Source organism: Talpa occidentalis, unplaced genomic scaffold (genome assembly GCF_014898055.3).
Source record: "Talpa occidentalis isolate TD23 unplaced genomic scaffold, MPIMG_talOcc4v2.1 talOcc4.7, whole genome shotgun sequence".
Classification (NCBI taxonomy): domain Eukaryota; kingdom Metazoa; phylum Chordata; class Mammalia; order Eulipotyphla; family Talpidae; genus Talpa; species Talpa occidentalis.
This window is the reverse complement of record NW_023605083.1, coordinates 103,466,301-103,481,298: the sequence shown is the minus strand read 5'-3', so window position 1 is coordinate 103,481,298 and position 14,998 is coordinate 103,466,301. Positions and strand designations below refer to the sequence as shown.

The following is a 14,998-nucleotide window of genomic DNA, read 5'->3' as shown; positions in this document are numbered from 1 at the left end:
GGGAGGATGCTCATAGCTTATCAAAGTATTCATGTGCACCTGCGTCCCATGTGAGAAATAGAGCAGACATGACTTAGAACTAAATGCTAACTGCTAACCAAGGCTTTACCCTCTAGACAGTTATTTCTACCCCCCCCACACACACACACTCACACACACACACACTTGAAAGTTCCATATAATTTTAAACTCGTTCTCTCCTGAAACATTTCTATAAATCTTCCAATACCTCTAGGGCCTGGACTACTAACTCTACAGGGTCTGAAGGAGATGGAGCAACGAGTTAGTTTAATGACTGGAGATCTAATTTATGCTTCTCTGTATATACATTTAAACATTTATTGCTTTAACATTAGGGTTTTCCCCTTCACTACAGTGATTTGTGCCAGGAAACAAATAACAATGCATTTGAAAATTTCCTCCTTGGGGAGTTTCCTGGCTTGCCTCCCCCAGCCAGAAGACCACCAAGGCTACCCACTCAGTGAAACAAATCCTGCAGAACTCCCACACGGCATGGCCTCAGAATAGGACAAAGTGGCATGACTTTGCCAGGGACAGTTTTTCACTATGTTTTCACTTCTGTTCTATATATGTTTAAAATTTATTTATATACAGGGGTACATAGACATAAGATAACTGCTGTAGACTAAAAGAGACATTATTTCCATTAGATACTTAATTTTTTGAAAAATTATTCATCAGGCTTATTTTTAAATTTTCAAGTATTGACGTTCTCTGGTTGGATCAAAAAAGGACAATGGGAGAAACTCACCAGAGCAAACATGGTTCTAGCTTGGAACTGGAGACTCGCCACTCTCAATACATTTCAAGGTCTTATTTGAAAGCATTAAGTTCCCTTTTCTGTACAACAAGTAAGTTGTACCGAATGTCCTTGCTGCTTTGTCAGCAGTGAATCCCCCTAAATGGAATTGATCCCAGGTGTCCGTGAGGGGCTACGTCTCCCTTCCTGACTCAGTACCTGCCATTGTCTGCTGTGGGGAAAGGCCAGCATCAGGAAATTATTCATTGGCTATTTCATCTTCTCCTTTAAAAAAATTAGCTTGGAAAGTTCCTTTGCAGACTGACTTGCTGGAACACACAAAGCTGAGAAACACAGACAGTCTGCACTCACCAGGACACGGGAGCCAGGAGCAGCCTGGGCAGCAGCCATCTTAGGAGTAGGAGTGGCCTAGGTGCCGGACTCTGCAGAAGCTGCTGCCCTGCAAAGGGATGTTAGGAGGATACTTACAGGCTGGAGACAGTAGTGTGCCTGCCTGAAGCTGTTCCCCACAGCCTGTGGGGAATACATCTTTAAAATTCCCGAGTGGGGCCCCCATGGTGGCTCACAGCGTTAAGTCTATGAAGCAATCCTCAGCTACTGCAGCACAAGTTCAGTCCGTAGCCAGGGAGCTGACCTCTCCTGTCTCACCCCTCAGCAGTGTATTTCAGTCAATCTGCTTCTTCTGCTCCCCACTCTGTCTCTGGTGAATCCTCTCACCCCCCACACCTCTGGCCTGCACCCCAACTCTTGTATGCATAAATAAATCTTTTAAAAAATAAATAAGTAAATAAATATATAAAAAAAATAAAATCCCCTAGTGGACTCTTTCTAGATTGAGAAGCTTCAGCACTGCAATGCCCTCAGGGTGTGAAAGGAAACCTCTTTCCAGAGATGTGAAGGTCAAAGGGTGATCTTGAGAATATGTCCACATGTGTGAGAAACAGGCTATCACAGAAGAATCACATAGTGACCCACATACGTGTTCTCCGGCAAGTCCTCAGTCACCTCAGTGACAAAAGCAGGGACACCACCCCCAGCTCAGCCAGGCCAGCGAGAAAGTCCCAGGAGATACAGGCCACTCCATTTTATTAGGAGAGTATCTCAGTTCATCATGAAGTAACTTTATAAAACAGCCCTTGCACGGCATTGCCAGAAGTCACTTAATTCTAAAGCAGTGACTTACACTTAGCAAAAAGAGCAATAGCAGTAAGACTTGTATTGCTCGGTTATTTATCTCAGGGCCTTAGAAAAAAGGGGGTGAAGAGACCAAGGCAGCTTCTCCCACAGCTATGCCTGCTCTGCGCCCCAGGCCTGAATCAGCAAGCCCCGAGTCTTGGGAAGGCCCCTCCCCATCATGGCTGGTCCCCATCATGGCTGGTCCCCGTCGTGGGTGCGCAGGTCTCCTTGTGACAGGAAGGACTGGAAAGCATCCTAACCAGAACACAACAGTGTTCAGAACAAAGTCAGAAGAGGGGAATTGAAGCCGCAGTTTTCTGTAAGCTTTTCTCTATGAAATGCTGGGTGGCTTAGCAACAGATGAAGAAATAGTATTACCATTGTAAGAGATGAAAGGGTTTGTTTTCTTGTTTAGGGTCCTTGGACATCTACAGCATGCCAGAGGGGAAAGCACAAGTGGTCCCCACAGGAGAAGCCCCCACCTATGTCAACACCCAGCACCTCCCTCTGCAGGCCGGGATGGCCTCCGGCAGCAGCGCAGAGAGCAGCCCCCGCAAAGACCTCTTTGACATGAGTGGGTTTCCATTTGCTTCTGGTTTACTTGTCATTTGAAGCTGCTTTTTTCTGCCTTTTATTTGAAGCCTGTGCAATTACTGAATTTTCTGCTAGTGAGGTTTGGATTAATGGTGAAGACTATCTGCCCATTTCTGGATCATGATTGAGCTTTTCAAAGCTTTGAACTTGGCCAAACTCTACTTTGGGATTTTTAATCCTTTGTAGTCAAGAGGCGAAGTAGTTTTCTTCTCTTTTTTGGAAATGATTTTCCTCCTGAATATCTGAAAATATGTCATGACAAACTATATACATAAATACATGTACTCGCTTGTTTAATCATTTAAATATTAACTGGCTGTTATAAGCCCAATCATGATCAATTGCTCAGGTCGCCTGGATGAAATGGCATGGCCCCTGTTTTCTCGGAGCTCTCAAGTCTGTTGAGCAAGACCAACACATAAGCATGAAATTGCATGCAACGCTTCCCCGTGCGTGCAGTACTCGCTCTCCTGCACTTTTTCTCACATTCTCCCTCTCCCTCTCCTCCTGTTCCTTTTCATCAAGCTCCTACCATGTGTCAAATACCATTTTACTTGTTGGGAATATACACAAAAACAAAATAGACAAAGTCTGACTGTTCTGAAGGCACAAGGCTTCCATAACAAAATGTTCTGGCAGGCAGTGACCGGGGTCTGATGGAGAACCAGGAGAACCAGACAGGGCGAGGAGCATGGTGGGAGCTGCTGTGGGCAGCAATGCGTGGGATGTGGCCCCCGACCTTCCGTTGGTTGCACAGATTGGGAGAATCACACCATTCAGGAACAGATTAGTAGTGCAACTGGAAGTTGTTAAGAAATTTTGAGAAAGCATCCCAAGTTCACAGAGAGAGTCACATCCTAAAATTTCTTTTGCAAATTCCTGAAGAGTTTTATTGCTGAAGAGGGAAGGAAAAGGAAAATAGCATTTAACCAGCTTCTACTGTGTGCTGGGCACATTGTTTAAGTTTTGCAAAGGTCCTCCAGTTGGATACTGCTATTATGAGTGTTGTTGCTGTCACTATTGTTATCTCTATTTTACAGAGACGGAAGTGAAAGCCCTAGGGCTAGGTAAAGGCAAACTTGCCCTTCAGCACTTGCTATTTGTTGTGCTGTATTGAGCAAGGGCTTTTAGGGTTAGGCAGCATCATGACAGCAAAGTCGTTTCCCCTCAGTCACCTAGGTTTTCCAGACGCTGGCTTCCTGTTCTGCCTTAAAAAATTGCCAGAGCCAGAATAACTATAGACCCTCAGTGAAGGGAGATGCCTTAAAGATCACCTTATTCAATCCCTTCACTTAAAGGTGGACACAGCCTCATGTGGATCAGCTTTCCCAGATGTAGTTTCTGCTTCAGTTGTCACAATGTGTACCAAAGGTGGACTAATAGTGATACTTAAAGTCAGACAGTTTTCACTTTCGTCGGTTTACCAGCGATTCCTGGCTCCTGAGCCAGAAGAGAGTTAAGTTGGGCTGAGTTTTGAGATGGGAAATGAGAACCAGAACCATAGATTTCTACTCCTGCTCCCAAAACCAGACAAGGGGAGACAGAAAGTAGAAAGGGTCTTGGAGAGGCTAGTATCTATCGGAGAGTATGGAAAAAATAAATCAGCGCTCTGCGTGGTTTATCTTGAATTACTAGAGCTAAATCATCATGGTGATGATGGTGGTGGTGATGGTGATGGTGGTGATGATGATGTTAGTGAGGATAATATAAATTTTCAGCTATTTCAGAAAATCTGGGGAAAGATAGGATAAAAAGATAAACATTTGTTCCTCCCCAAACTTGCCAAAGATTTAACAAAAGTTAAAATGAGCTAATTTTACTTCCATTTACTCACTCTACTTCTGCCCATCCTCTTACTAACATAATAAACTGGTCTTGCTTTATAGCAGCCACTGAATATTTATGACATATAAATTGTGTTCGAGGAACACGTTGGTATCTGGGGACATAATGTGGCCAAGAGAGAGATGATTCTGTCCTGGTGGTACCTGGTTGTACAAAGTGATCCAAATAATTGCCACGATGCCTTAGCCTTCCATAGTGCTGTGTGCATTTTTCAGATTGCCTCTGCATGTATCTAGATGTACCTGCATACATCTTACCTTATTTGAAAATTGAACATTGCAACTTGATTAGGCGTGCCAGACTACATTTTTTGCTGTTGATTGTTGCTGCTGTTAGGCCCTCCGTGAGTAGTGTGTTCTCAAGGGTGTGAAGTCACACTCCATCTCAGATGCACACAGGGAAACAGGTGAAGGCCAGGAAGTAGATTTCCTAGCCTGAGGCAAGGCACCCAAGAGGCACGAATAAATGCTAGTTATGTCCTGTTTTAGAAATTTGCTGATACAAAGATTTAAAATAAGCATTTGGTGGTTTGGGTTGAGGTTTCACAGGTTATCAAAGCCTTGCAGCTTCTCTTCTCCTTTGTGTATTTCCTTTGGTTTTGGAAGGTTTTTGTTCAGAAGAGAACAGATTTGTTAAAGAGGCTAGCTGCTGTTTCAGAGAAAGTCGATGGCATGTAATATGCACAGCCTCCTGCAGCACTCCAAAATAAAGTCATTCCATCCAGCTAGACAAAGGGTGTGCTTGAATCTTTGGCACAAGGCACCATGCCCAGCTGTCTTGGGAAAGCAGACTCATCAGAAAGACTCATGCCAAGATTTGGGCTGTACTTTCAAATGCTTGTCATGGTGAGTGTAGTTCTATTACCAGCCAGTCATTTTTCTCTCATTTTTTCCCCCTGGTGGAAGTTGCCTTCACATTTCCATCTCTCACATTGTACTTTTTATCATTTGTTCTTCTTGGGTTTGACTTGTTGCTGGTAAATGTTGTTGACAGAACCATTTGAAGACGCACTCAGGAACCAGTCCTTGTGGCCTGTGCTGAGCAAGGCAGCCTCTGTGGAGTGCATCAGCCCCGTCTCGCCCAGAGCCCCCGATGCCAAGATGCTGGAAGAACTGAAAGCAGAGCCTTGGTATCAAGGAGAGATGAGCAGGAAGGAGGCAGAGGGGCTGCTGAAGAGAGATGGGGACTTCCTGGTCAGGAAGAGCACCACCAACCCAGGCTCCTTCGTTCTCACAGGCATGCACAATGGCCAGGCCAAACACCTGCTGCTGGTGGATCCGGAAGGCACGGTGAGCCCGGGGTCGGTGAGCCCAGTCAGTGTGTGCCCACCAGCCTCCTTCCAACCATCTTCTGTGGGTCGCTGCGCCAACAACCCCTCTTTCCCTCCTCCACGCACTGGCACTGAGGTCAGTCCCCCAGGTCCCTGGAGCCCAGGCACAGAGGACTTATGCATTCAGGCCAGAGCTGAGCTGCAGGAGTTCATGGTCATGGGCTTGTACAAGTTATAAAGCCTGGAAAATCACTAGGGTCCAGGCTGCTCTATTTCTTTCTTCTACAAGTTTCATACTATTTTAATCATTATGGCCTTGAAACTGTCTTACTAGCTGATGGTGTAAGCCCTTCCTCCTGCTTCCCTCTTCTAGAAGTTGTTAGTTTAGAATCAGTTTATCAAGTCATCAAAAATACATGCTGGGGTTTGATTGGACTTGTATTGAATTTATAGATTAATATGGGGGAGAGCTGACATTTTTCCAAATTAAGTCATCTCAGCCATGAACGTGACATGTCTCCACTTATTTAGTAACAAAGACCTCCTTTGTTAGAATTTTAAAATTCTTTTCAGAAAGTTCTCTTTCCTCTGTGAGGCTACTTCCTAGAGTATTTCTTCTAGTTTCTGCTCTAAATGATGTTATTTTTAGTTGCTTTTCCACAACAGTGCTGCAGGAAGAGAAACGTGGTATGATCTTGTGCCCCCAAATGTTGCTGATTTCAGTAGTTCTGCAGCAGGCATGCTGTTGCAAACCAGGACAGTTTTTGTCTTCTGTGTTCTAATCCCCTTGGTATGCGGGTTCTTATCCCTGTGCTGTGGTGGGTGCCTTTGAATTCTGACCAGGAGAGGGCGCCCTTGTCTTGTCCCTCAAAGGGACTGTTTAGGCTTTGCTCCCTTAAGAGTAGAGTTTCCTATTATTCACTCAACAAATGTGTGCTGAGTAACTACTAAATTCAGGCATTGTTTTTGGCTCCTGGGACATGTCAGTGAGCCAGTTTATTTTTATTTTATGTTAATTACTTAAAATTAATTTATTTTTATTGAGGTAATATTGGTTTTACACCACTGTGTATGACTTAAGGGAATAGTTTCACACCTCCTCAGATACCCTAGGCCATTAGGTAAACTTCCTCCTGTCTCCCCTCCACCCGCCCCCCACTATCCCCCTCTAAAAGCCTTAATGCTGCAGTCATAGTTCTAGTTGTATTTTATTGTTGTTGTTATTTAGCTTTGCAGTGAACCAGTTTAAGAAGAAAATCTCAGCTCTGGTGGAATTCATACATATAAATTATCTAATTAATTTTATCCTGTCGAGGTATTGAATTTTATCTAATGCTTTTTCAGCATCTTTTGAGATATTATAGTAAGGATGTGATTTTTTTTTTCCTTAAACCCATAAACGTGGAAAATTACCCAGGCAGATTTTTTCTGGTGCTGCACCCTGCTATAAACCCTGCATGATACTGACATAGTAATTACGACACACATTGTTGTGTTTGGGTGTCTAGTGTTTTCTATAAGATTGTGTCAGTAGCTGTTCATTGGTGAATTCATCTGATTGGCTGCTGTCTGGTTTGACTTACAGGGGTGTGCTCTCCTCTTACAACGGGCTAAGTTTACTCCCAGCCAGAGCAGTCTTCCTTCAGCATTTTCTTTCCAGTAGAACCCCCTGATACTCCCTGGGATATCTTCACTTCAAAAAGTATCACAAGAAAGGATTCGATTATTTGCTTATTTGTTTATTGTTTGCTTCCCCCCAAACTATAGTCTCCCCAAGGGTAGAAATCTTGTGCATTGCAGTATCCTCAGCACTTAGAATAGTGCCTGGCATTTATGGGTGATCCGCCTTGCACAAGCGGATGCCTGGATCAGCCTCGAGCTTTTCCAGGCTAAGAGCTGAAGCCCATGAAGGGGATGTGGGGTCTCGCGCTATTGGTGGCTTTTCTGAACAGAATCCATCCAGCATCCTTTCCATTCACATAGGCTATCTATTAATTTAGTTATTGTTACTTCAAAGAAAATAAGAGAGAAAATATGAGAATATAAATATTTCAGTTGAAATTTGTAGGTATTTTTAAAATTAACATTTAGCTAAATGATACCATCTTATAGGCCAAAGGTGATTAATGTGTTTGTTCATTTAGTTCTTCTAGACAAAGTGATGAGTTTAGCAGACACGAACTACCAGTAATCTCTAATCCAGTCACACCTAGTATCAAGATACCTTGGAAATAACACTGTGGGAAAACAGTTCAACCAGATGTCTGAGCAGACCAACCCCACACGTTTCTGTCTATGTGACTTAAATTCTGGAGGAGAGATTTGTGGTAACTTTGAGAAAATTTGTAAGTCACACCTACTAATAACTGTTCTTTTTGAGGGGAGGGCTGCTGAATCCGATCGTACTTTAATTGATCCTATGGAAGACAGCTTTAGCAGAAAAAGAAAATGGAAATGAGAGACTTAATTACAAATGTAATGTCGCTTCTCTGCTATGAGGACACCAAAATAGACGATGAACACATTCTCTTCAATATTTATTCCTCTGATTTTCATGATAATTGGTTGGTCCCTGACTATAAAAGGGGAAACTTGGCAGAACAGATTACTCAGAGAAATAAGGATGCAAAACAGCCTGTATCTAAATTTACTCAGAATATGCCAACCTAGGTGCCTTCCCTCCATGCGCTGATTGGTCAAGATGAGGGCACCCGGGGTGGCTGGAAATGGGGGGCAGGGGACAAGGAGATCGTGGCAAGAGTTAGCTCGCTGGGGGTGCTGAAGGTGCTGATCCTCACCCAACAGCTGGAGAGAGGCTGGTGGCTGGTTGTAGGAGCAGCTCAGAGTTGGAGTCTGGAACACATTTTTCCTTCCTTTTGACATCTTCAGGATATTTAGTCAGCCCTCCTGTGTCTAAAATTATTGCCTGAGTCATTTGTCACTGATTCATCCCTTTAGCCTTGATGGGCCAGCACGGAGAGTGAGGCCTGCATTTGCACTGGAGTCAGCCGCTGCCACCATGGCTGGTGCCGTGTGTGAACACAGCACCCGTTGGCACCTTCTGGGGCTTCAGCATTCATAGACACCCCCAAACAAAGACTACTGCCTAACACCTAGTGCTATTAGCTTTTTATTTTCTTCGTGAGAAATTAAGAAACTAGCCCTAGTCCCTTAATAAAGCCCCATTGTCATCAGTAAGACTAGGCTGTGTTGCCCTAACAAAGAAAATAGGAATCCTCATGGGTTTAAGGCAGCAAAACTTTGTTCCCACTCATGCGTGTGTGTGTGTGTGTGTGTGTGTGTGTGTGTGTGTGTGTTAGGGGCTCTTCCGGTCCCTCTGGTCCTTACTTGGGTGATTCAGGGACCAAGGTGGCATCTGTCCCCTGGGTCTACCTTGTCAACACAGGGGCTCCAAGGAGAAGAGAGATTTGGGGAGCCCTCTGGCTCCGTGCAGCCCGGCAGGGAAAGTGATGCAGAGCACCAGGTCCACCAGGCTGCAGAGGCCGAGGCAAGCAAGGAAGCCGGGCTCAGCAGTGCATCTTTTAAGTCTACCACTGTCACTCCTGAAATGTTTAAATGAGCTATTACAAAACGCTTTTAGTGAAAACTAATCAGCCCCTCGCTCCTCCTCACCCCAGTCTCAAGTCCCAGATGAGCACAGCCAGCTGTTTCTCTTCCAAGTTATCTCAGCGCTCACACTCCTGGTCAGCCAAATTCTGAAGTGGAAGTTTCTTGATGTTTCAAGATGAAAGCACTACCTCATTTTTGCTACTTCTTTCATATTTAACCAGTGTTGTGGTTTCCCAGTGGTTGTTTTGTGCTGTTACAGACATCAACGCTCCATTTCTTGCTCTATCGGCGCTATGTCCTGGCACCTCCGGGCTGCCTGCCCTAACCTGGAGGCAGGAGCAGTCTTGGTGGGCCTTTGTCTTCCCTTCTGTACCTTCCCTGATCTGTCTCTGCCAACAGTAGCTTCTGGTTTAATGCACAAACATAGGGAAAAAGGTTGAATGAATTCCCCTACACTTATGATTGGCTGCAAAAATTACCAATCACGTGTATCCTATCCCATCAATTTTTTGGAGTATTTTTTGACATACAAAGGAATTTTTCTTCAGAATCACTGGAGACTAATTTGCTCAAATACACCATCAACCTGTATACTTGATGTGAACTTTTGGCAAACAGTTCCCCTGCGTGGCCATAGCTCAGCCGTCAAAATCCAGGTTGCATATGCACCGCCTAGTTCACAGCCTGTTTGCACTTCTCAGTGGCCCCAGGGGTCCACGCAGAGTCATGTCTCTTTTGACTGCTTCAACGTGGACCAGTTCTCCTGGTTCCCTCATTCTGGGGCCACTTGACTGTGGTCGACTGTGCTTTCCCTTGTAATTAATACACGTTGGGGGAGGTGCCTTCAAACTCCATAAATACTCTCTTCCCAATCCGGGCTTCGGTCTCTCCATTTTTATTTTTAATTAGAGCTTGCTGTTTTATCCAAAATCACAGTGTAGATCTTGATGCATCTTCACGCTGGTTTCTGTGCTTTTTGAAATGTCACCATTCCTTCAGCACCTCTTCCTTTTGACGTAAGACTGTACTAAAGGCGTATCTTTCTCTGGTCTGACGCAAACAGCCGCTTTTCTGCAAGAACTTGGCCTGGTTCTTTTTCATTGGGATACCAAGACCTGAGCATGCTCGTTCCTGCTGGGAGTGTGTTTGTTCCCTGCTTTGTAAATGGACAGTGTTAGCACCTGTGCACACACCTATTTCTAAATTTCTGTATATGTCAGAAGCCATAAGTTCTCATTTTTTTCCAACTCCAAAGTGATATCCCAAAATTCATTTTTTAATCTGTTAAAACACATAATATAAAATGTACCACCTTCATCACTTTTAACTGCACAATTCAGTGGTCTCCAGAACCATATCTTGCAGAACTCAAACTCTATCCCTTAAGCAATTACTCCCCATTTACCGCTCCCCTTAACTTCTGGAAACTGCCATTCTACTTTCTGTCTCTGTGAATTTGACTACTCTAGGTACTTTATATCAAAGCAATTATACAATATTTGTACTTATATGGTGGTTTATTTCACTTTCCACAGTGTCAAGGTTCATTCATTTTGTAGCCTGTATCAGACTTTCCTTCCATTTTAAGGAAGGAATATTCCATTGTATGCATCCACTACATTGTGTTTATCCATTTATACATCAATGGACACATGGATTGCATCCACCTAATGGCTAATGTGAACAATGTGTCCAAAAGTTACCTCTTCCAGACTCTACTTTCAGTTTTTTGAGTGCATATCCACAAGTGGAATTGCTGAATCATACAGTCGTTCTATGTTTTAATTTTTTGAGAAACTATCAAACTGCTTCCCACAGTGCCTGCATCATTTTACATTTCCACCAGCATGACACTGTTTGCCAAAAGTTCACAATTTCTTGACGTTCTTGTCAACACCGGTTGTTTTCCATTTCAATTTTTGTTTTTATGTTGTTATCCTAATGGTTGTGAGATAGTATCTATCCTACTGTAGTTTTGATTTGCTTTTCCTTATTGATCAGTGAGGTTGAGCATCTTTTTCTGCACTTGTTGGCCATTTGTATGTCTTCCTTGGAGAAATGTCTGTCCAAGTATTTTGCCCTTTTTTGAATTTTTTTTATTGTTGAATTTTAGGAGTTCTCTCTATATTCTGGATTTTAATCTCTTATCAGATACGTGATTTGCAAAAACTTTCTGCCATTCATTGGGTTGTTTTTGAACTGTTGATAATCTTTTGATGCATAATTTAAAAATATGTCTCTGAAGTACAATTTGTCCATTTTTTTAATTGTTTTTGCCTGTGCCTTCATGTCATATGCAAGAGATCACCATTAAATCTAAAGTCATAAAGGTTTTACCCTGTGTTTTTCCCCAAGAGTCTTTAGTTTTAGGTCTTAAGTTTGATTCATTTTGAGTTTCTGTATATCTTGTTAACTAAGGGCCTAACTTCATTCTTTTGCATGTGGATCACCAGTTATTCCAGTACCTTTTGTGGGAAAGATTGTGTCCCCCCCCACCCCCAGATAATCTTGACACCTTACTCAAAAATCATTTTATCATATAGGAGGGTTTATTTCTGAATTTCCTGATTGATTCCTTTGGTCTATATGCCTTTCTTTATACCAATACCACATAGATTTGATTACTGTAACTTTGTAGTAAGTTTTATAATCAGGAATTATGAGTTTTTTGAGGCTTGATTTGTGCCATAACATATGGTCTAGACTGGCAAAAGTCCCATAAGCACTACAGAAAAATTGTAGGCTATTGTTGGGTACTGTACAAATTTGTACAGTACATGTTTATAATGTACTGCTGCTCTATATGTTCAAAAGATCTAGTTGGTTTATTGTGCTGTTTGAGTCCTCTATTTCCCTACTTAACATTACTGAGAATAGAGTTTTGAAGTATCCAACTATTAATTTAGAATTCTCTGTTCCTCTCTTTAATTGAGCCAATTTTTGCTTTGTGTATTTTGGTGGTGTTTCATTAGGTGTGTAATGTTTATAAATGTTCAGTCTTCTTGATGTGTTGAACATTTATTAATAAATGGTGTCCTTTTCTTCTCCATTCATAACCATTTTTTATTTAACCTGTATTTTGTGTGTTATTAATAAAGCTTCCCTAATCTCTTTTAGTTATTATTTGCATGGAATATCTCTTTCCATCCTTTAATGTTCAACCTATTTGTGACATTTGCTCTAAAGTAAGTCTCTTGTGGATCCAACATAAAGTTGGATCATTAAAAAATGTATAGGCACTTTGCAAATATTTATCTTTTGACTGGAGAATTTAATCCTTGCACATTTTAAGCAATCACTGGTAAGTAAAGATTTACTTCTGTTATTTTGCCATTTTTATTGTATATACCTTAGCTTTTCTATTCTGCATTTCCTGCCTTATTATCTTGTGTTTAGTTGATTTTTTGGGAAAATGTCTTAATTTCCTCCTCATCTCCTTTGTGTACATTCTATAGCTATTTTCTTTGTGGTTACCATGGAGATTACATTTCACACCCTAACATCATAACACTCCTAATTGAATGTATACCAGCACAACTTCGTTGACAGACAAAAGCTGCTCCTTTATGCCTCCATTCTCACCCCTCTCAGTTGTTGACATCTCAAAATTACATCTTTATATATTGTGTGCTCAAAGCCAAACATGAATAATTTTAATGCGTTAGTTTCTTAAATTATGTAGAAAACAAAATGTAGAGTTAAAAACCAAAGTTACAGTAATACTGGTTTCCCATGGAAAATGATAGCATTCAGTAGACTCTGACTTTCAAAAGAATTACACCAGAAAGATTCTACCAGTATAATCGTTGTTGGGTGGAGAGATGGACTCCTGGTGCTTCCTACTGGATCATCATACAGAATTCCCTTTGTGCATTTTTAAATTGTCTTTTGTTATCAAGCTGTAAAATTATTTATTCTAGATACAGGTTACTTATCTGATATATAAGCGCATATATTTTTCCCCATCCTGTGGTTTGTTCTTTCACTTTCTTGAGAGTGTCTTTTGAAGCACTATCAAAATATAATGTTTAATTTAATTTTCTGTAGTTCAGTCTTTGGTGTCATATCTAAAATTCCTTGCTAAATCCAGGTCATTTAGATTTAGCCTTCTCTTTTCTTCTAAAATGTTTAAAATTTTAACTCTTTTATTTAGGTTTTTGATTGACTTTGAGTTAATTTGTACATATAGGGTAAGGTAATGCTTTGACTTTATTATTTTACAAGTGAATATCCAGTTTAACCAGCATCATTGGTTAAGGGATTATTCTTTCTCCTCTGTAATGGTCTTGGCATCATTGTTAAAATTCAATTGATCATATACGTATGTATTTCTGGACTCCCGTTTCTATTTTATTGATCTCTATGTCTATGCTGTGCTGGTACAATATTGTCTTGATTACCATTGCTTGATAGTAAGTTTTTAAATTAGAAAGTGTGAGTCCTCCAACTTTGTCCTTTTTCATCCTTGTTTTGGCTATTCAGGGCCCCTTGAATTTTAGAATTGCTTTGTTAATTTCTACAGTGAATTCAAATGTGATCATTTGAATCTATGTAATTCTTTGGGGGGAGACATATATTGTCATCTTAATAATGCTAAGTTTCCTAATTTATGAACATGGAATTTCTACTCCCTCTTATTTAGAGCTTTAATTTCTTTTGAGAATGTTTTACAGTTTTCAGATATAAATTTCACACTTCTTTTGTTAAATTTGTATCTAAATATTTTAGTTTTGGGATGCTATTGTAAATGGAATTGTTTTCTCAATTTCATTATAGTATTGTTCATTGCAAATGTGTATAAATACAATAGAATTTTATATATTGATCTTGTATTCTACAAATATGCTGAACTTGTTTACTAGTTCTAATAGTTTTCTAAGTGGATTGCTAGAAGAAGAGCGTGTTATCTGTGAATCTCCTTTTAAATCTGGATGCCATTTATTTCTTTTTATTAACTAATTTCCCTGGCTAAAACATTCTTTGTGGAAAAGAAGTGCAAGAGTAGACATCCTACTCATCTTACTGAACCTAAGGGGAAAGCACCATTAAGAATCATGTTAGCTGTGGGATTTTCTTAGATGTCTCAGATCAGGTGAAGAAAATTTCCTTCTACTACTATCTTTTAACATGAAAGATATTGAACTTTGTCTAATTCTTTTCTATGTGCTGAGACAATTATATGATTTTAAAAATGTTATTTATATATTGTATTTCACTAATTGATTTTTGATTTTCAGATGTTAAACCAACCTTATGTTCTTAAGACAAATTCCACGTGGTTATGATGTATAATTCTTTTTATACTTTGTTGAGGACTTTTGTAATCATATTCATAAGATGTATCAGTCCATAGTTTTCTTATGATACCTTTGTGTGGTTTTGGTAGGGTAAAAACTAGTCTCATAGAAGAGCTTAGAAGTATTCCCACTTCTATTTTTTTGAAAGAGTTTCTGAAGAATTAGTGTGCTTGCTAAAATTCTGCAGTAAAGCTATCTGGTCCTGGATTTTTCTTTGTGAATACTTTTATTTGCTTATTGAGTCTATTTACTTGTTATAGATCTATTCTGATTTTCTATTTATTCTTGAGTCAGTTTTGATAGTTTGTCTATTTCATCTAATATAAATTGGTTGCCATACAAGTGTCCGTAGCATTCCCTCATAATCCTTTTTTATTTCTGTAAGGTTGGTAGAAAAGTTCCCTTTTTATTTACCATTCCTGTCATTTAAATCTTAAGGCTTTTTTCTCTTTGGTCAATCTAGCT

At 40.7% G+C, this 14,998-nt stretch overlaps 1 protein-coding gene across 1 annotated transcript in view; it reads left to right on the top strand.

Moving 5' to 3' along the window:
* SHC3 (SHC adaptor protein 3) overlaps positions 1 to 14,998 on the top strand; it is a 137,895-nt gene that overhangs the window by 101,268 nt on the left and 21,629 nt on the right. Inside the window, exons 10-11 of the mRNA XM_037493644.2 lie at positions 2,373 to 2,531; positions 5,390 to 5,685. Of these exons, the coding sequence (XP_037349541.1) occupies positions 2,373 to 2,531; positions 5,390 to 5,685 (455 nt within the window). The remainder of the gene's footprint in view (positions 1 to 2,372; positions 2,532 to 5,389; positions 5,686 to 14,998) is intronic.